The 22799-nt window shown below is 40.9% G+C and overlaps 1 protein-coding gene across 10 annotated transcripts in view; it reads right to left on the bottom strand.

Annotated features, from left to right (window-relative positions):
• Positions 1–17085, bottom strand: part of KCNC2 (potassium voltage-gated channel subfamily C member 2) — a 100773-nt gene extending 83688 nt beyond the window's left edge. For all 10 annotated transcript variants that reach the window (XM_048300025.1, XM_048300026.1, XM_048300024.1 and 7 more), the window contains exon 1: positions 16361–17085. In XM_048300025.1, the coding sequence (XP_048155982.1) occupies positions 16361–16993 (633 nt within the window). In that variant the 5' untranslated portion in view covers positions 16994–17085. The remainder of the gene's footprint in view (positions 1–16360) is intronic.
• Between the last annotated feature and the right edge of the window lie 5714 nt (positions 17086–22799).

The following is a 22799-nucleotide window of genomic DNA, read 5'->3' as shown; positions in this document are numbered from 1 at the left end:
ATCAATGTTCTTTCAACAACAGCCCTAAAATAGGTTTTGAGATGGAGAAAAAGCTTTCATTTGAGTATATCAGCTCAGAATGTATAACAGTCCCTCTAGGATAATTTTATTCAAGGCCATTTTGTAAAAACTAATGAGTTTGAAATTAAAAATAAAACTCTCTGACACTTAGTGTTTTTCCTGAATTTCAAATATTAAACATTTATCTTAGTAGCCTCTCTTCGTCTTACATGACCTATTTTTTACTTTCCTGTGAAATGAAATAAAAAACAACTCAGTGTTCAGTCTTCTAGAAATTCACCATATAAATAATAGTCTTAATATTGCTACATACAGGTACGTAATTCAGATAGTTTTGCCCAACACAGTTACACCTCAATGCCACGTATGTTATATATTTTCAGACATTTAACTTCAAAACCTCCTATCTAAAAAGCTACAGATACTGCACAACAAGCACCACATTTGATAGAGAGTTATACATGAGTACAGTCTCAGGATTGTGAGCTATGGACTCTCCAGAAAATAAAAAGAAAATGCATGTACAGGATCCTGTTCTAAAGCTTACAGATGTATACAGAATTTTTGCCATTCAGATAAATCTTCAGAGAGACTCATGGTAAACTCAAAGATTTTATATATTGCTTTTCAAAAGTAAAAAACCAACTGTATAGCTATACCTAAAAAGACTAGCTTTGCACAAATGGACATTGAGGCTTCTCCCTGCCCTTATCCTTTCTCTTCCCCCTGCCAATACTTTATTTTAATCAGCTGAAGAATTCCCAAGGACTGTGATAAATGCAAATATTTCACCCTACAAAACTGTTAACATGTATTATTTCTCCCCTAGGCAGCAGAATAAAACAAATCCAGAAGCAACTATAACCAACACAACCTACATTTCAGGGTATCACCAGTTCCAAGTATCTGGAGCCTTGCTTAATTTATAGTCTTCAAAGAAAACACCCCTCCCCAACAGGCCTTTTCTCCTCTTGACCTTTCTTTTTATTTAACTGCCATTTCAAATTCATCACTTTTCTTCAGTATCCCCCAGTTAGATTTCTCCTCTAAGATCCTCTCTGCTCAAGATCTTAACGTATTTTTTGCAGATTGGTTTCCTCTTTTCAGGTGCACTTCCATACTCTAGCACCCTTAACTTAGCAATCTAACAATGCTCACTTTGTCCAGCATTCCCTGCATATTCTAGAAAATCCTTTCCTGACTCAGAGATTGCCAGACTAATCTGCAGGAAGCAGTGTACTTCTTTTAAGCACAAATAGCCTTGACTCAACAGAACAGTACTATGAACTCCAATCTTTACAAAAAGCAAGGTGAGTATTTATCTTGATAAGTCTTGAAAACTTCCATTTATTAAGAGTTTTCACTCTAGTAGGTATCACAGGAGTGAAGGAGGGCCTTCTTAACAACTAGAGCCAGGCTCAGTTTAAAATGCGCTGCAAATCATTATCATGGCTATCAGCTCGTAGCTTTTTCAGGGTCAAACTAGTCACTCACGCCAGCAATGTGCAACAACAACTAGGAATACACAGAACTATTTTTTCATGTTAAACTCCTGTAATGGAAGGTTTGGGTTTTTTAAGTTATGCAGTGAACATGAAACCAGATCTGTCCTACACTCCTGGTTCAGGATGAGCTTTGCCAAATTCAGAACAACACACAATATCAGCACAGTACATGGGCAAAAGAGAAGGCCTATGTGACAGACATGAAGTTACAGTTCTATAAATTTTCTCTTGCCAAATACCTTACAGTTGGTTTGCTGCTTGGGAATGCACATTGAATTCTAAATAAAATATTGCATGTTGTTTTAAGTTTTGACATTACTTTGTATTAGGAACCAGTGCTGAAATCCAGATCTGCATTACACAGCTATTAACAACACACTAGAAAGGAATTTTTCAAACCCCAAAAACCTCTGAAGAAATCCCCAAAACACAGCCATTCTCTGTCAAAATTATAGGCAGTCATCACTTCAGGTAGAAAAAGAAACTGAGCTCACTTGTTTATCCTGCATCTTGTTTGTTCCAAAGCAATTAACTGAATGAAGAAATTTGTTGCTTGTCCACGATCACAGCCAACTTAAGGCTTGCCAACTGCCGTCTTCTGGAACTAATTCAGCCAATATTGTCACGTGCTTCAAGCACATCCTCAAATCTTGGCCAGATATAACTAAATGTTAGTTTTGTTTTGTTTTGCTTTGTTTTTTCCCAACAGAGAAACACCACAGCTAAACTATTAAAGAATTTCCTTTAATAATTCAGTATAGCTTCCCTAATATGTATTTCCTGATATAATAATTCAGTATAGCTTCCCCTTGTGAGGGAAAATGAAAAAAAAGTCAAAATAACATCGTTAGTGCCCCCAGAAATCTTCAAAACACTTCAAAACTTCGATTTCAATGGCAATGCTCTTCCTCTCCATGGCTCTCACATTAGGTAACAATTCACATTTCTGATCAGTAAGTAAAATGTTTGGCTTTGTTTCACAATAAATTGTTAAACAACATGTTACACATCTTGCTCATGAAAATGTATTCACCATATATAGGACAAATTCACCCATCTCTACAGGGAGAACTTACAGCTACAGCTGTTGTACATGAAAAGCAGGACACAAAGATGGGTGTTATTTCAGAATTAAGGATTAATTTCCGTTGGAAAAAATCTCATACCAAAATTTACAGTAACTCAATTACAACACTGCTGTATGCTTAGCCAATACTGATATATATAATTAAGCCCAAATTATTAGCCTATTAAAAAGCAGCAAAGCATAGCAACTAGCTTTCACTAACTAATGCAAATGCTTCTGAAATACAAAATTAAGTACTACCAAAAGAATTGATGACACTGGCCATGCCCTTGGAATCTTGCCCCTGGAATCTTGCCCTCTTTTTCTTTTTTTTTTTTTTAAAGCCTGATAAAATGCATCCCCTAGAAATCAGCTAAAGAACATAACCAAGAATCAACATGAGATCATTCAACATATTTATCATTCTAATATACTGCAGATCAAATTGACAGTGGAGCCAACTGTGAAGATCGAACAATATTTCTCACTTTGAGACTTCACATTCTGTTGTGCTAGAATTTAACTGCACGGGCCGAATACCAAAGGTCTTTGCAGACATTCAGTGAACAGTATTAAATTCTGCAAATGTTTTACTAAATAAAATTTTGGAGGAAAAACTATAGCAGACCAATGTTGCTGCCTATTCTGAGCTTCCCCTCCCCCTCCCAAAGACACGTGCTCCTGCCCATGTGCTCCCAGCAATTTGGGCAAACCCAAATGTAACTCAGACTCTTTAGCAGTGTCTGATTGGCCGGTCACCCCGGGTCCGCCCCCAGTCCGCCCCTTTCCCCTTCTCCTAATAAAAGATGGTCGAGGGGAGGCTCTGCCCCCTCTTGGTTCAGCTATCTTCCTGTGAACATCTCTTGTTGTCTGTCTCATTTGAAAGCTTCTAACTGCAGGAAATTGAGCGAGCAGAGAGCTATATTTCTCCCTCTTTGCTTCTGCTGATGGTATTTGCTTTGCACCTGATACAGGTACTGATTTTAGAGCTACTAAAGTGCTAGATCGCCCGTGCTACCTCTCTAGGCTGCTCGAGGCTTTCTAAGGCATTAAACCACTAGCTTAGCTGGTAAAAAGCTGAAAAGATACCTTCCACAGACCAGTATGTGCCAAACCTCACCTTAATCCATGATCTTAAGGGTCTTTTCTACTGTTCTATGATTTTAAATCAATCTCCTTGTGTTTACATCCAATAAAGCAACTTTTACCAACATGACTGAAGAGTTTTCTTCCATGTAGACTTTACCTCAGTTTGCAAAATGGTCACTCTTTCCTCACTCAAATCAAAGTTTTCTTTTTTTCTACATTCTTCGGGTGTAGGATATATGTCTTCTTGTCTGAATACACTCTTCCAACTCTGCTCTGCAAACACTACTATCAATATTTTGAGGATTTCCTCTCATACTCATTACTGTATACATTCAAATTACTACACGGTCACACTTTTACTTCCACCATAGACCCACTGAATGAAAAAAGGAAAAAAAAAAAAGGGGGGACCATGAAATTATTATGTATGCTTCAATTTTCAGGCACAGAAACCAACAAACAATCCCCAACCTTCTTTAAAAATTGTCTAAGCTCTCCTTTGCACTATATTTTACAGTCATGAACAAAAATACAATTCCTTTTGTAAAACTCGTATTTTATTTGTTATTTGAGCACTACATTTCTTACTTTTTTTTTTTTATTTTCTAGGGTAAGAGAGCATTTTTATCTTCCCAGTTTGCAGTCAAGGGTGAACCACAGAGACATAAACCTGGATCTCCAGAACTCCCTGCTAGCACTTTAGTTCCTGATCCCTCTTCACTCTTGATGTCTCTCCTAGCCTGACCAAATGAGTTCATCATGACATAATCCCTACACCATTCCCAGCTTTCACTGTATTATGACATTCTGCATCTTTTGCTTAAATGTTGGTTTCATGGTTTTGTGCTTCTCATTAGTCAATATTCCTCCCAAGAAGCAGAGATGTATGAACTTAACTTGAACTGATCCTCTACTCCTTTCAAAAAAAAGAACTAAATGAAAAAAGACAGAATAATAATAAAACAGACTGCAATACTTCAAAGATGAAAAATCACTGTGTGTGTTATCAACATGGCCTGATGTAAATGATTGCCAAATCTGATTTTATTTAATATATCCCCTTACTAAAGCTGAAGAAGGGAAAACTGCATCCCTGGGAGAAATTACTTTCTTAAAATGTCTTATAAAATATTATAAAGAACATATGTTTTGACAAACAGGAATAACTTTAATTGGCCATGAGAATCACCAATGAGATAGCAATTCACAGAAAATAAGATGTCTTAAATTATATAACTCCTTCAGGTTTCTCCCATGTTTAGTGAAATAAAATTTATAAAGAATGGAACCCTACTCCTGTTATCAAACATGATTAATTACTGTAAAACAATATAGTAATATATACGCATATCTAGTAAGACTGATCCATCACAGCTTAAAAACGCAAGATACTCACACAGTCCATGAAACTCTACTCAAACTTACAGCCAGGAGCTGAATTAAACATGTAAATGCAAGAACACCTGATTAAGTAATGAAATCTAGGATGCAGCTTCTTCATTAAAATATTCAAGGACTAATGGGGGAAAAAATGGAAAATAAAATCTTATTGACTATCATAATTACAGGTCAGGACCATCTATGTGTTAATTTGTTTATAAATGTATATCTGTGTCTGTGCATGTACATACATCTATACACACACAAAAAAATATTTGCATCCACATTTATATACGGATAAGAATACCTGAAGTCGGAAAGCACTAGGATCCCAAACATTCTCCCTCCTGTCTCATGCTCACATTTCACCCCATTTTTACATTTCTGCAGTGCACACAGTTGTCACACTGTACTTGTCTGAACAGTAGAATTGCAATGAAAAATTTAGGTCACATATTTTCCTTTAGCCTCCACTTTTTCCAAGACTTTCCCAACCACAGACAAGGCTTGGGTTTCTGAAGGCAACATATTACTAACAGTGTGATTAGGAAACTGTAACAATTACCTTGTTATTTTAAAATTGCTTTGCCAGTAAACAAACAAAATTTGCGAAGTTTGTTCATTATAATCACTAACACACATCTCCTGATCTCTATTTGCAAGGAGCACAAACAGCAGCAGCACAAAATAGGAGTTTAATATTTCTTCACATTATTTTAGAAAATTAGCTCTTGATATGTGAAGAAAGCAGGTATCATTTCAAAGAGGAATGCCTTTATCGCACGAATCTGTCAGGACTGCAGTGCAAGAGAGGTTGCTCTAATGAAATACAAACCCAACATAAACTACATCTGCACTTCTCTAGAGACTAATGGGTACATTTCTGCTGCCAAATACTAAATTCAAATGCCTTTAAATTGTTGAGAATACAAAGTCATTGAAATTTTGCAGGGTTTTCATTTCACTGAGGCAAGCTATCACACTTTCAAAGAAAAACTGCTAACACAGCTACTAAAGTAATATTAACAGTAGATAGGTATCTACAGCTATCATTGCACTTCAAGCCATAGCAAAATGGTAAATTCTAATACAAAAGCATTGGAAGGAGCAGTGATTCAGAAGTACTAGAATAGCTAGCCATTGGCTCAGTGACAGTGCAAGATACTGAATGCAATGCAGTGCTGTTGAAGAGTGAAGAAACAAATAAGAACCAATTCTGAGAACCTTCAGAGAGAGTTTTAAGAGACACTTAATGCTGTCACAGCTCCTGGATGGAGGTGCAGACTGTACCTACTTACCGTAGCTGTTTCAAAAATGTCATAACCTAGTCCTTAGGGAAGTAATTTTGAAAAGATCAAAAGATCAAAGCTCCCATCTCACTAAAAGACTAAGGAAGTGGCAATTGGAGCAAGAAGTTTAAATAGATAAACCTGCAGTTCATAAAACCCCAGCATCTTCCATCCTTATAACAGTGAACATCAGTCAAAAGAAATAGACATGCAACCTGAAATATCTTTGCCAGTTTTAAGGTTTGGCTGGATATATTGTGATAAACCAAGTTAATTAAAACATTTTCTTTGCTTCAGTCCATAAGGGTTCATTTTTCCCCAAGACGTAATTTTCCCTGATATTAATATTTATTTTCATTTTTAATTCCCCCAGTTTATTTTTTCTGCTATCAAAGCACCAACTTAAAAAATGCAATGACTAACCAAGGAGACCCTGTAGCTGCAATGCATCAAACCAGTTTTGTTGACCATTCACAGGTCACTGCAATATTAGCTTCACATGCCTGTTTTGGAGACAAATGACAAACACAGCCACTTCTTTTCCAAGCTGCACAGGTATATCACCTAGGCAATCAGGAAAATAACTCTGTCCTGCTGTCAAAAGTCTCAGTTCTCAAATTTGAAACTATATTTAAATAGTCTCTAATACTGCCAGCAATAAAATTTACTGGCCAAAGGATTAAGATGCCTAAGGTGTTTAAATCAATTTAACATAAAGTATTACCAGACAATAAAGAGATAATGAGTTACATAGCAAAGCTGATGTTCAATACCTACACTGAAATCCTACCCTGTTTGATATCTACCCTAAAAAACAATGTTGATGTCATTTATTATATGCCTTTTACTACATACACTTTTGTTTTTAAACCATGAAAACATGAAACACCGTCATTATTAAATAAAAGGACTTAGTTTTCCATTGTAAGGGAAAGAAAGTTGGAAAACCAGAACTTACTTCTTTAGAATAGGATAGATTCCTTCAGTTGGAAGGGACCTGCAGCAACCATCTAGTCCAACTGTTTGACCATTTCACAGCTGAATCAACAGTTAAAGCATGGTTTTAAGGGCATTGCCCAAATTCTTCTTAAACTTTGACAGACTTGGGACATTGACCACTTCTCTAAGAAGGCTGTTTCAGTGTGTGACCACCCTCTCAGTAAATACATGGTTCCTAGTGTCCAGCCTAAACTTTTGAGGCAGCTTTGAATCATTCTCACACATCCTGTTGCTGGATATCAGGAAATCAGCACCTCAGTCTCCACTTCCCTTCTCAGGAAGCTGTAGAAAAACAAAACTCCATCCCCACTGAGTTATTTATAATTTTTTTAAATAATTTTGCAGACCAAGGGAAGAATGTTCAAGGTGAAACTCAGATATGCTTGTGCATCAATTACATCCTAAAATTCAAATGAAAATCTGATGGTAGGTATCAGATCTAGAACTCCAAATGCAAGAAAATTTATTTCCCAAATGAGATCAGAAACCAGGAAGACAACTAAGGTTCTTCTCCAAACCATATCTGGATTCAACTTAGAATATTGAAACATTTCTGTCATAAAAAAGACCTGTGTAACACTTTCAATGATACTAATAAAAAAATATCAAAGTTAACCCTTTCAGCTTTATACAGTTATCCAGTGAAAATGAAGATACTCCTGAAACCAATTATTTAACATAATTGCCATTCATATTAGTAGGATTACCAACTGCCAATAAAGAATATTGCTCACTTTAAAAGTTCAGAGAATTTTCAAATACCCATGTAAAAATAAGGACTATTGAGGACATTTCCTTTGATATTGTCTAAGAACTAAAGAAAATTTATACCCAGACATTTGTATACTTCAAAAACATATTTACATTTTCCTGTAATAATTTTTATATCTACATTTTAAAAAATTAAAGTTCTGTTATTGTACAGGCTTTATATCAAATATTAATTACTACATATTTGATTATCCTCAATCTTACAGTACACAGCATATAAAAGCCTAGTATATCTTGTGAATGTTCACAATCTGAGAAATTACCTAGGCCAACAGAAATGTGACTAGAAGACATTATTCCTCCCCTCCTTAAGAGTGCCCACCAGCAGGGTGCTGTTGGGCATGGCTAAACTCTCGCTCAGTGCTGCAGCAGGCACCAACACAGTCCCCTGGCAAAATTGCTGGGAACTCAGCCTATGCTCTGCATTATGGAAACAACATGTACCCAGCACTTCACAGCACTTTTCTGCAGCCCTTTCTGTCACTCTACTAAATTTCATCTCCTCCAATGCAATTTTCTCTGCCATTAACTGAGTTTCAGCATTTGATTTCTGTTGCTCTAAAATCCCAGGTACTATCAGATTCCTAATACTGGAATAGCCTTGTGCTTTTATCAAAGCAAGCATTTTAGTGTGGTGGAAGTCATTGCCAAAGAAGAATTATTTCTCTTAGGGTAAGGATTAAACAGTTAAAAAGAAGTTTACTGCTATATATCTATTATATCTTTAGTACTCTAAAAATTATCCAAGCCAAATGCACAACCTTCAAGGGATACTTAATCTTTATAAAGATGAGACAAAGTGGAAAAATGTAATTCTGCATGCTATACACTAATGGAAATGTAAACACTTTAAACCATACTTATTTAAAACTATACTTATTTCAGAACCAAGCCTAGATCATATTGTGTGTCATATTTCATGCATATTAATGAACTTTACCACATTATTCTGCATTGGGCTAAGAGACTGTTCTCTGTTTACAGCATTTTGCTGGAATATATCAAAGACCCAATATCTGAGGTTCACCTAGAAAGACTAAGAAACTACAAAAGGCTGTATGTAAGAAGAAAGAACTGAATTATCACACTCCTGTAATAATTAACCTACTGGTAGAAAGACCAAAACCACAGCAACATCTCAGAATTTTCAACTTAGAAGCAGCAGGGGGAATAACAACACATTGCCATAATACATAATTGGATAATTTCATTTTTAAGCTTCAAGCCACCACTTCAGCCAAGAAATCTGTAAAGCAAATCACAAACCACAAGAAATTGTGTTTCATGTGATTAGATGGCATTCTATTTTTAACACTTCTGATTAACAGATGGAAGTGGAGTTTTTCCTTCGAAACTCCTTTAGTCATCATAAAACACCAACAAAGATGTTAATTAAACAAATTAGTAGAACAAAACAAAAACAAAAAAAAATCCAAAAATGTGTGATTTCATATTCATTCTCCACAGCTATTTCTATAGCACTCTGACAAAATTACCATTTAGTTATATCAACATATACATGTGTATATCACTGTAAGGAAAAAAATGTACCAGGTCATCACTACAACTTGAATCCCTATGACCACACTGATAAATATTGCCAAGCTAAATTTGTATTACTATGTCCTTGCACATTACCCCAACTGAATATTTTGTTCACCAGTATAAATTATTTCTGATGTGTGAAATATTCTCATGTTTCAGCCCTTGCATGAGGGAAAAGCCTCTTTGGAAGTAAGAGAACACATAGGACTGGACGTAGTTCCCCTATTTCCTCTGCATATAAAATTATTGAATAGCTTTGCTTAGCATTTCTTTAGAATAAAATTTGAATTCCTATGCAATTACTGATTTTACTGGAAAAGTGTGTGCTTGTGAAAGAACTAGAGTGTGTAAACGAACTGTATAAGAAATATACTAAGTAGAATGACAGCTGATAGCTTGATATTCTGACTATTACTATACCTGTATTTTATTTGCCTAACTAATTTACTCACAATAAAAAAATAAAAACCAACCAAAACCCTGCAGAAATCCCCACAAGTTTTTACACTGAATCAGTAAGTTTATGTAAACTATGCTAACAGAAGTGAGGTCTAAAGAAAAGTTTAGTAAAGAGAATTAAAAGGGAAAATACTACCCCCATTGGGTGCTAAATATAGAGAGCATAAACCCTCTCTTTCCAGTTATGGCTGAAGGAAACTGTCTTTCCCTAAGACAAGCCATGAATCTGAAGCACAGGACAAGTAGGAACTCTCTCTTGAGGAATGAACAATGCTGAAAAAGCACTTGATAATGAGAAGAACTTGTTTCTTCCATCTTAAAACTACTGGACAACCCTTTTAGAAGAGATTATTAAAATATTAAAAATTTATAGAGGGAGCCTTTCCTCTTCTCATTCTTCTACCCCAATTGCATGGCAACTTCTTAGGAAGAGAACAATCGTGTTCTGCCAATGATCACTGAGGGAGAAAAGGACAGGCAAATTTTACACAAACTTCTCTTATAGTATATTAAAGTCCCTACAGTGAAGGATATTAATCAAGGATATGGAATTTGTCTGACTTCTGAACTTTTTTGATTATGACTTAACACAAATTCACCAAATCAAGCAAAAATGCTGATTTCTTCACAGGGTATTGATTGATAGATATATTTACTTTGGACTAGGTACCAAACACCTGAAGAATAAAAGGACCTTGATGATACCAGTTTTCTTGCATTGCTTAGTTCACCTTCTGACTGCATCACATGATGTGCATGATAACGTGATTCCTCACCTGACAGTAGCACTGAAACCTATACAATATTCATCCCAAGTTGTGAGCTATTCCTCCCACCACCATCTTAATCAGTTTGAGGATATATTCTCATCCTCAAAGTAAACCATTTAAGAATTTTACCACTGTAAACAAACATGACAAATACTACATTCTATATTAACTACATAAAAGAAGATAACATGGTCTGCCAGATTTCTCAATCAAAACTACTTCTCACACCGTTACTATATTGGGCTGTGTCTAATTAGCTGATTTCCACTTCCAGTAACACCAAAGCAAATTCAACCTAAATCCATTAACCAAATTATTTTAGAGTCACTGAAAGACAAATCTGGCTGTATGCACACGCACATACCTAATAGCATCTATTTCTGAAATGACAGGACAGATCATCTCTGTGTCATTTATGTCAGAGCCATGACAAAATCCTGTTCCCAGATGAATAAGTGACAGTGAGAAGGCTGTTTTCAATGGGAAGAGGAAGCCAAGAGCTGGCTTGTTTCCATGGAAACACTAGCAGCATCAGGCAGAACAGCTGTAGAGGAAGAGGCAGAAGTTAGGAAGGCAGAAATCTTGCTGATTTTACCTCACTGATATGTCAGTACCATCAGAGATCATCTACCCTTAAGTTATATCAAGCTAATTTATGTTGTATACATCATGTATTAAGCTAGAATTTCCAATTAAGACTTTTAAAAGCCAGCATGCCAGAAGTAAATTAATAAAAATTACTTACAATGTGATTTAGTTACATGTATACATGAAGCTACAGAGTGTATGAATATCTGTAACAGTAATGCATTATGACTTTTGTCATTAGAAACACATCTTTTAAAAAAGACAGCTCCCATAGTACAAATGCTTCAAGCAGAGTGATCATTTTTCACCAATTGAACGTAATTGACTATTTTCCCACTTACAAATATATTCAGTGCTTTGATTACCAACAAAAGGAATACCCTCTTTAAAGCATCAACCTTGTCTGCCTAACCAATAACTGAATGGTAAAATCTAATCTAATCTACACCTGCTTTCCTCGGTTAATAAAGGACAGAATAAAGACTTTCATTTATGTATTAAAGGGCTTCCTATCAGTTAAGAAAGCAAACCTTTGCTCTTCACTATTAATCTACAAACATATATTCTAAGATTAATGTACCTTCACCACTCCATTCACAATATTTCAGACTACTGCAGCGGTGTTTTTTCCACCAAAAATAAAACCTGTCTTGCATCAGAACAGGCAAAGCTCTAAAAATATAACTCACTTCAGTCATTCACCATAGTACATGACAGGCTTCCTAAATCAAGGCTTTCTTGACAGGTATCAAAACAGGTATCTAGGTACCTGGAGAAAACATAAACAAGCCACCAAATAAAGACGTAAGTTATCTTTGATAAGAATGTTCTCCAACATAATTTCTGTATCTTTAGCCTCTCGAGGGAATCTATAAAATCGCATTTTTCCTCTCTCCCATCTTACTCATTTCAGCTGATTCTTCACATCACCGCATGTTCAAAGCTGGTGTAGATGCAATGGGATGCTGAAAGGAATCTCTTGACAATTTAACATCATGTAAAGCAGTAGATGGAAACTTTGTATTTCTCTCCAAAAATACTACCCATTGCTCAAATACAGCTCCCCATGTTGCTATGAAGCAGCATTAGTATTTTTAAGAACACTTGCAAGATGTAAGTATCTTGATGCCTAGACTGCAAGGCTTTTGTGGGTTTATTTGCATTGCACTGAATATTTACTTACAGCAAACTTGACAAATACTTGCTAATTAGGATTTATATTTCCTTGTAAACCAAGTAATTATGATCTTTCCTAGAGATAAAAACCATAGCAAAGGGGCTGTAAGTTGCCTTCAGCTGCTGCAAACAGCAGTGCCAGCTCGAGTGCCCTGGGCCACGCTGACTCCCGCACTGCTTAACTACCCAACTTGGCAGGTGCTGTCCCCTTATCCATGAACAGATTTACAGTCTTCTCAAAACATTAAGGATATATAGCTATGGACTTGGTGAATCCCAGGGCCATTTTTGCATTCCTGCACTCAGTACAGGAGTAATCAATAATCCTTAGGAGAAATCAATGACAAATACTAATTACTTCTTTAAACAGCATCATTTTTCACCTATTTTTCAAAAGTTAAAAGGCTTTAAAGGTAATTACTTTGAAATATGATATCTGAGACGAGCACTAGCATTCCAGTTCCTGCTGGACATCTGCAGACCCCTTCTGAACTCAGCACCTAATATTGCCTCTTGTACTTTCTTACAAACTACTTAGATGTATCTTTGTGCTTTACTAAAGCAAGCAAGTACCTGGCACTTAGAAGCCCCTGACACCAAAATCACTGACAGATATTAACTAGCAAAACGGTGCACGTTTTAGTCAGATAAGAATTAGGTGTCTGTTTCAGAGATGTTTAAACTAATGCAGAAAGATTCAGTTGCCCAGCACTCCTCCTCCTCCTATGACAGTACCTTATGCCAGTAGCTTTCCATATCTACGTAACAGCATTGTGCCACACAGCCTTTTGTGAATGATTGTTCTATTAAGCGTGGAGTGAAAGGAGTATGGCTGTACTCTTTAATTTCATTTCACGGTCTATGAAACCCAAAATGATAATATGAAAACAGAAATAACATTCCAACCTAACTCCTGAACTTGGGAAACAAAGAAAAGTGTTGCAGGCTTCAAAGCAATCATATATACATGGATTACATTTTATATTTACAAGCCCCATGTTTAGTAGATGTCATTATCTCACTACCAAATTGCATGCACTAAAAGTTGAGTTTTTTTAGAATCTCAAATAAAGTAAACCTTCTTGTCAACAAACTAGTTCCACTATTTATATAACATCACTGGATGGTCTTGCTGGAATAATCTTGTGCGTGCACTATCCCCAAAGAGGTTACCATGGCAACTTATATTTGAATTTCTATAAATTTCTATTTTTAGAGATCACAGTTTAGAATAAAGAAAATCACAAATATTAAGTACCATTTCATCAACAGAAAATAGCCCATTTTTATCAGTATCATAATTCCCAAAAAAGACACTGGTGAACCTAAATCAGTAATGCTAAAAGAAAATAATTATCACAGTTCTGAGGAAAGTTTACCACTAAGCAGCCCCACCATAATCTTAGTTGTGTATGAGTCAGTAACTAACACTGTGACGAAAAGATTGAAGTTCACAGAGTTTTGTCTTGATTTCAGTAAGCCCAAGATTTCACTCAAATGTTTTTAGAGTTAGTCATCATCTCAGCTGACATAAAACAAGAGTGTATTTGCCAGAATACTCAGAAAATAATGGCTCTTGTTTCAAGAAAAACATAAGTGTCTCAGTTCCAAACTAAGGTTACCATCACCTTAAATTACTATGTTCAAGACTGCTTACTAAGTGCATGTGAGTCCTTAACTACAAATTCACTTTAATGCTTTAAAACTCACCAGAAATTCTTGAAATTGTCTCCCTACCTGAAAGATCAAGTACAGATCTTGAGAAAATGAAAATAGAGATTTAGACGCTGTTGTTATGGTTCTGACACTGCCTTATACTGGCTGCCTGGGTTTGAAATCAGAATAAAATGTTTAAAACCAGTTTTTGAGTTATAAAAAGTAAATACTCTTATCTCCTAAGAGATTGATAGTGCCATGTTGTGATTTCCAACTGTAGTGCTAATTACCGTATTCATTTTGCAAACTTGGAATATCTTCACCCGAATCACTAACGGTTCTATTACAGATAGAAGAATTGGAAAGCAAGTGCCTACAGGTTCTGTCAAACTGGGCTGAAAACCCAATTGCAATGCCAGGACACAAGAGCATGTCTACCTTCCTATTTCTCCTGACATCTTCCACTTAACATTAACTCCATACTTCTCAGTTCTCCAGCAAAGTTGAGCAGGAAGATTCTCTGTCGTAAAAGCTGCAGTTTTGACACTGTCAGCAACTTTCCACAAGACAGCAAGTGAAAGAAAACCTGCAGGGCAATCACCACATACACTACAGTTTGTCAGGTAACTGACAGCCAGATTTTCTTTAGGATTCAGACAGCTGAGATGCGAGATGTGGGTATGTCACTGATGAGCAAAGATAGACACTTCTGGTAGCTTTTCTTCAGAACCCATTCTTTATTAAAAACATATTTTAAGAATCAACTGGAGCCAGCTGTCGAAGGAAAACATACTGGTAGGCAACCTTCAAAAACATAAACAACATTGGCACTCAGCAAATGACAGCAATAACTGTGAGGACTTTAACTTACCTCACTAAGCTCATAGGGTGAGCGGGCAGAAACTGCATCGTGCCATGGGGCACAATTCCAGACGTCACTTAACCACACATTTATGGGCACATCTATGAGACTGCCAGCGGAATAAGTGGAACTGACTAGGAGATTACACCCACCATAACCGCACTTTCTGCAGAATGAGGTTTAGCTCTGAATACTTTGAGGAAATCCTGATAAATATGCTACAAAATACTTAATTGCCATTTTATAACCAGGCATTTCCTATTACAAGTCCTTTGTCTTGTATTGCAGGGAGGATTTGATGGAGGTTGCTTTTCTGGTTAAATTAGAGACACCACTGCGTATTTCTCTTAAAGGAATTACAACCATTTGTTTGCTCCAAAGCCCTGGGTTAGAAAGCAAACTCGCATCACCACTGATGACTGCAACAAAAAGACAGAACTAAAATCCAAGTCATCAAAGTATGAAGTAGTGAGCACCAAAATCTAAAACCCGTATCTAAATAAGAGGAAGTCAGTTCGATCATTTACTGTCTTATCCCCAGACCCTCAGTCACTGAGCCAGTCAGGGTCACCCTGAGAAATCAATGGAGGAAGAGCCAGGGTGACCCCCTGTCGCATTTACTTTGTTGAACCAGGATCACCTACCAGTGCAGACAGAGCAAAGCTCAGAAAGGACTGAGGTCGCTCTCCCGTGTCGCTGTCACCACCTGACCCCAAACACGAGACCTCAGGCCAGCTGCCCCGGCCCCAAACGCACCTTCATGCAGGTGCTCCGGGCAGATGAGGGTGCCTTGGGGCTGTTCCTGCTCACACCTACACACAAACAGGTCCATCAGTGAGTCACCCCCTCCACACCCCCACACAGGCTAGGGGGGTGACCGTGGCTCCCTTGCAGGCTTCTGGGAGCACAGCTCCCACCTCACCCCACGTACACTCCCATGGGGAGGATGCTGGCACAGCGGGACCCCCGTGGTGCCTGACATTGCCTGCAGATGTGGAGGGGACACGCATCACCACCCCACGCGGACCGATGCCCCCCCTTGCAGTGGCCCACCAAAGCATCACTTCTACACGCACACCCCAAGCGGGGCGAGCTTCCCGGTGATGCCGACTCCCGATCAGGGGACCCCGGCAGCCCCTCGGCCTCCCCAGCCGCCGGTGGGAGCGCCGGCCGGCGGCGCTTACCCTGGCGGCGCGGGAGGAGTAAGGGTCCTCGAAGAGCGCCCAGACACGGGGCTGCAGCCGCCGCCAGCGCCCGCCCTTGCCCTCGGCGGCCGCCCCCACGTCCTCGATGCCCAGTCTCTTGGCGGCCAGGTCGTCGTCGTCGCCGTCGGGGGGCGGCTCGCCCGTCAGCAGGTCGGGTGCCTCGAAGATGTCGAGGGCCTCCTCGGCGTCGCGGTGCTGGCGGTAGGTCATCCAGCAGCAGGGCTCCACGTCGGTCTCGTCGATGCCCCAGAAGGCCAGCTCCTCCTCGAAGAGCGGCCCGCAGACGTCGGCGGGGCAGTGCAGCTTGCCGGTGCGGTAGTAGTTGAGTACATAGGCGAAGACCCCTGGGTGCCGGTCGAAGAAAAACTCGCTGGCGCCGCCGCTGCCCCGGGGGCTGCAGCCGCTGCCGGGCTCGGGGCAGCCGCCCGCCGGAGGCGGCGGCGGGTTGGGGGGCGGCGGCGGCTCCTCGCCGCCCGGGGACTCGCTCTGGGACTCGCAGGCGAGCAGAGCCAGGCGGGTCCCCGGCAGGGTCTTCAGGGTGCTGCGGTAGGTCTCGTGCCGCGTGCCCCCCACGTTGAGGATCACCCTCTCGTTGTCCTCGAGCTTCCCCATCGCTCCGGGTGGGACATGACTGGGGAGAGCGCGGGAGGCGGCGGCGGGGATTGGGAGCGGGGCGCGCCGGTCGCTGGGCGGGGGGCAGCCGGTCGCCGGCAGGTCCGCGGGGAACGAGCTTCTGCCTTAAACGCAAACAGAAGAAATCGAGAAGCCCTCCAGGCACCACCGTAGGAGGGCTATTCCCCGCGGTCACGGCCTGTCCCAGACCCCTCCCAAGATCTCCCGCGAACCTGCACTCCGGGGAGAGCCCTCCCGGCCCGCCCCGCCCCGCCACCCACCGCCGGCCAGCTCCGCACGCTCCTCCGCGGAGGGCTGTGCCGCCTGCCCGCTCCGGGGACAGCTCCGGGCTGTCTCCCGCTTCCCCTGGAAGCAGGCTACCGAAATGGCACTGCTGCTGCTTCCACCCCGTACGGATCCACCACCGTCCCCACCCCCTTCTCCCTCAGGGGGCTGTGTGAACAGAGCTGATGAAACAGAAAGTGTACGGTTAATTATTTAATGGGCATCTATCTTTTATTATCCTAACAGCTTAACGAGGGGGAAAAAAGAAGGCTTAAATATTTTTCTGTGCTCCCCCCCAACCCCACTGTGGGAGGGAGGAAAAGGTTGCTTTTTGGGAAGAAATACCAAGCCCCCCATAAAAGCAGGCAGCAGGCACACTCCGGGAAAAGCTGTATTCGTGGAGCTCGGCTCGCTACTTTCTCAGACAAATCACGAAGGCGAGCGCGCATCTCGGGGAAGGGCAGGTGGGATCAGCGCCGCCGCGGGTCCCTCCCGCTCCCCCGCCAGCCCCGCGGGTCCCTCTCGCCGGTACCTTTGCCGGAGGAGCGACGGCGGCTTCTCTTCCCGGGCGGGCTCCGGCCCCTGCCGCTCTCCGTGCCGCCCTGCCAGGCGAGACTACTTGTTGTCGGTTCGGGTGTTTCTCCGCGTTCAGGTGGCTGTTTCGCCTCCCTCCATGCTCAACTCCGACAGGCGTAACAGCGGCTCCCACCGCCCGCGCGGAGATCCCGCTCCCCTCATTTTACAAGGGGGGATGCGGCCGTTCCGCGTCGGGGCTGGGAGCGGGGACCACCGGCGAAGCGCAGAGCCACGAGCGGGGGGCCGGGGCGCACAGGGGACCGGGACGGCCGCAATTCCAGTGGTGCTCCGGGAAGACGAATCCAAAGGTGAAATCGTACCTCATTTGGGGCCGGAGCTCCTCCCCGGGGCGGGGGCAGGGGCAGCCGAGCCGGCCCTCCGCACCCCTCCGGTCCCGCGCTACCAGCCTGGGGGACGCAGGGAGGCGACAGCGAAAACAAACACCGCATCTTTCCGAAAAAGGCAACACCGCCTCCGCTCCTGATACACGGACATTTGGTTCACTCAAGTAAAACACGCGGGAAGCGATCGGGGCTGAGAATAGATATTTTTCGGAGGAATGCAGAAAAATCAGCGCTAGCTACAGGTGACTGCGGAGAGGAGCTGCTCAGCCCCCAGGAGAGGGTCACAGAGCGCCCGCACAGCCCCGGCGGGCGGGGCAGGGAATGCGCAGGGTGCCGGGGGAGCCCCCAGAGCCAGCTCCTGCGCGGGCCGGCAGCGGGGGTTGGGGAGCCGGCTCAACGAGAGGGATCCGATTTCCATGTCAGCTAGGAAAAATAAAGAGCAGTAGGTGCACTTCAGACTTTGTGCACTGCACAGATTTGAGGTTGGGTGTGGCAGAGGGGATGGAACTTGAGAGTCCCCAATAATATATGAGGAAAAGCAATGCCTGTGCACTATAGTATGTGAGAGAGTCCAATATCTCTGCCTCCAAGCCAGCTGAGTTATTTTCGACAACCTACAGTGATGCTTGGTTTCAGCTGGGTTGGTCAAAGGGAAAGAAGCTTCCAGCCCCAAAGAGAAGATATACAGCATGAGGGGTGATCCCTCTTGCTGCTTCCTCAAAAGAAAAAAAAGTCTTCCTCTACGCAAAGGGTATTCCCTGGCCTGAAGGAGGGCAATGAGTGGAATAATGGTATCTGAAACGTCCTCTTTCCGCATCAGAGCCTTCGGCTGGGCACTTGCTGGCGTCTGGAGGGCAAAGCTCTGCTGGAAGCAATGCTCAGAGGACACTCTGCTTAGACCAGATTGCTTTAACCCAGATCTGTCTATATGTGGCATCCATGATGTAAACACAGGCTCCCAAAGCAGCAGCAACTTTAAGAAATGGGTTTTGCAAGCTTTCTCCAGATGTACATTTTGAAGTTCCTAAAAAAAAAAAGAGCAAAATCTGTCCTGCCAAAGCAGATATAATCAGTTAGTGAGAACCCTTGGAACCAAAATTAATATTCAATGACATAGTTGTAAAAAGAGTGGAAAAGATTCTACCATCCTAATGCCACCTATGGCCTCTCATGCCATATTTGATTTTCTTTGCAAATGGGATTTTTCTGAAAAGGGGACATAGAGAAGGAGGGAGTAAGACAAAAGGAGTATTCATTGTCTTCTCTCTGACCTAAAACAGGTTTCTGGAGAAATGCAACACATTAAAGCTCTGCAGCATTCATCCATTATGGAAAACCATAGGGTGGCAGTAGCTGCCAAAACACTACACAAACTGTGTCATCAGAGTACCAGGACTTCCTTCTGAACTGCCACTGTGCTCAAATTACAAGACAAGCCGACCCCTCCAGAACAAAAACAAAACACGCAAACTACTACAAAAACCCCAACAATAACAAAATCAACAACCCCGCCCTAAACCCAGCCCTGCTACCCACCCCCAAAAAACCCCTCACAACCCACCCAACATCCTAAGAAACCTAAGACTAACAAGGATGGCATCTCATAAACAAAATCCTTACAGTCATACCTGGAATGCCATTGCCATGAAGCAGGCAGGTATTATGAGCAACCTCTTGACACTTCAGACTTGTGAAGCACACGGGGAGTTTTATTGCATGGAAAGAATACGCAACAGAAAGAATTTTTTCAATAGGCAAGAAAAGGAATGGTCTCTTCCAGAATATAACAGTCCTTCAGTCATATAAAATTTTCACTTTCAATAACACTAAATATAATGCTGTTAATTTCTCTGTGTGTCATTCTTCCTTGTAGTTTCATCATGTGGCAGACTTCTCAATGAAGGATGAAATTATGTTAGACGTTGACTTTCCAGAGCTGAAATTTTCTTGAATCACAATACTCTACATAGACATAGTGACATTTATTAATTCATTTCCTCCCTACAAGAGTTTGACCTGAATTTTTGCACTCCTCAGTGCTTCCAGTAAGAGTGAAAGCATGAAACATATGTAAGGGAGAGAAATGTGTCTGCTAAGTGAATCTTACCGTGAAATATGTCTGCAAAGGGGGAAAAAACCCCAACAAACTCTAAAACTATTTACACACATGCTCAAACATATTCATTTAGAAGATAAGTGGAAACATTTCTGTAGCTCAGAATTTGGGACTTTATTTGAGGAACTGAGTGATACTGAGCAATGCATAACCGATTTTCCCTGCTGGCTAATAATTCCTTTACAAAGGGAAAGGTCCTATGTTATGGTTTTAACCAGCAAAGCAATAAAATTAGATATAAGGATCACTATGAGAAACCCAAGGCAAATGAGCATTTTACTTAGTAGGAGCAATCATCCTTTGTGCAACCTTGAGTACTGTAATGCAAAGTCATTGGATTACCAGCTGTCTAACAACACGAGTAAATGGAAGAAAGGACTGGTGCTAAAGGAAAGTAAGTTTGAGGACAAACACAGTGTGCCTCAGCTAAAGGCATGCTCTGAATCACCTTCTGGAGGAGGTCTGTCCCTGTTAACTAGTGGGTCCCTGGGAAGGTTAACCTGGCAAGATAACATCTGCCATCCTAGGGAGGACATAAGATGTTGAAGCCACCAAGTTTTTCTACTACAGATCACTATTTCATATTATTCATACAATGTTGTAATTGGGAAAAAAAATCAATTTTATAATCAAAAATTATGACTGAAGACAGTGCAAAAGATAAAATATGATCTACTTATATCAATTTAGCTGATTATTCACTAAATTAACTAATTATATTAAAAATCCACTGTCATTAACATTTTATTAAGCTTCTATTTGTTTCTTTCATGTATTTTTCTATTTTCCCTTATTATTTATAATCCTCTCTAGTATTTACAATTACATGTACTAATTCATTACGCATCTTGCAGAACATGGCAGCCACATTATACTGCAGTACACTGGTGATCAGTCTGATGATCTGTCAGAGTCCTACTCTGAAACTGCAAAAAATGCTGAATTAATAACTTGAGTAAACATCTCTGAACTAGAAGTGTAAGGAGACATGGTGTAGTTAAATTGGATGAATCTCAAGACAAAGTTAGCAGAAAGTTGTCGTTATTTTTAAATTCCAGTGCAGGATTGCATTTTTAGTTAATGGAGTTGAGATATAAGCTTGGTTGGATCAATAACAGAATTACTGAAAAAAAAGTCTTATTGTAGAGAAATATAAATAAAAGTAAGATTGGACAAGACAGAGGTACAAAATTTGAAAGCTATGATGAAGTCAGCCTATTCTTAGTCCCACACTAGCACACAGGACTTCTCTGTATGAGAGGCTTTATACAGACAGGTGTGCTTCATATGCCTTTCTCCAAATTTCAGCTCCTTGTGAAATTCTGAGGAATGTGGTGTCTCTCATTAAAAAATGAAAAACTGGAAAAGGTCCTTGTATATTACATTTATCAAGGAAATTAAAAATAGTGAACCCAAGATTGGGGTCTCCTGAGAAGGGACAAGACACAGTAGAAAAACACCCAGGTGAGCACTAATTGCACTGCCTAATTAGGAATCCCCAGTATGAACCAGGCTACATGGTTAAATCTTTGCCTTCCCTAGTGGTGGGCATGGAATTCTCAAGTGCATGTACATTGAAACAGGCTTTGGGTTTCTCTCTTCAAAAGAAAGGGAGAGGTTGGTGCGTTCAAGGTGAAAATCCCCCACCTCAGGATTGTTTTGCCTGTGATGCTGCAAGAACACTCATACAATGCAGGTGCAGCCTTTCCAATAGATCACATCCTCCAGGCTCATAAACTTCCAGATCCAAAGTACCTGGTCTCACAGGTGGGTACCTGCTCTCACCTGCTTCTCCCTTAGAAACTGTCACCATCCACTTTTGATTCCACAGTTCCTTTAGATCAGGGGTAGATCACACATGGCCTTTGCCCAAATGTTGACCTCACCAGAATCTTCTAGTCACTGCCTTTTTTCCTCATGACCCTGGGGTGCCCTTTGTTCCCCCCATTACTAATGCCAGAGGTATTAGCAATGCAAGATGGTGGAAGGCAGGATTACTCACCTGTTTCTGCTGTGATTCAAGGAGCTTCGTCAGCGCTGATTCACATTTGTGGGATGCAGATTTTCTCAACAGCTTTAGGATATTGCATTCTGCTTATAAAAGGAGGTATTGCCTCAGGCTCTGTCCACACTTTCATTTTTTAGTGCCCAGTGCTAAAATAGTTGAAATGAATTTTTGATCTACCCTGAAAATTTCCTTCGATTTCAGGTAAAGGTCAGTGATGTGTTTTCTCACTCTCAACTTGCCAGCACATGATGCCACTTCTGGGGGTCTGCCACCTCCCAGCAAGGCAGTGTCTTTGTAAGGACTCATTAGGCAGTGAGAATGATACTGAGCTCCTCAACAGGCATTCGCTCCTTAGTTCAAGTAGAATGTAAATAGGCCTGAGCTTCTTTTAAGTGCTCTTAGTACTTACACAGACTGAAAGAAAAAGGACTTGGAATGTCCTAGTCAAGCATACAGAGTCCCAAGAGACAGGAAAAT

This window comes from Corvus hawaiiensis, chromosome 4 (assembly GCF_020740725.1).
Source record: "Corvus hawaiiensis isolate bCorHaw1 chromosome 4, bCorHaw1.pri.cur, whole genome shotgun sequence".
Taxonomy (NCBI): domain Eukaryota; kingdom Metazoa; phylum Chordata; class Aves; order Passeriformes; family Corvidae; genus Corvus; species Corvus hawaiiensis.
Note: the sequence above shows the minus strand (reverse complement) of the source record. Positions and strands in the feature narration are given on the sequence as shown.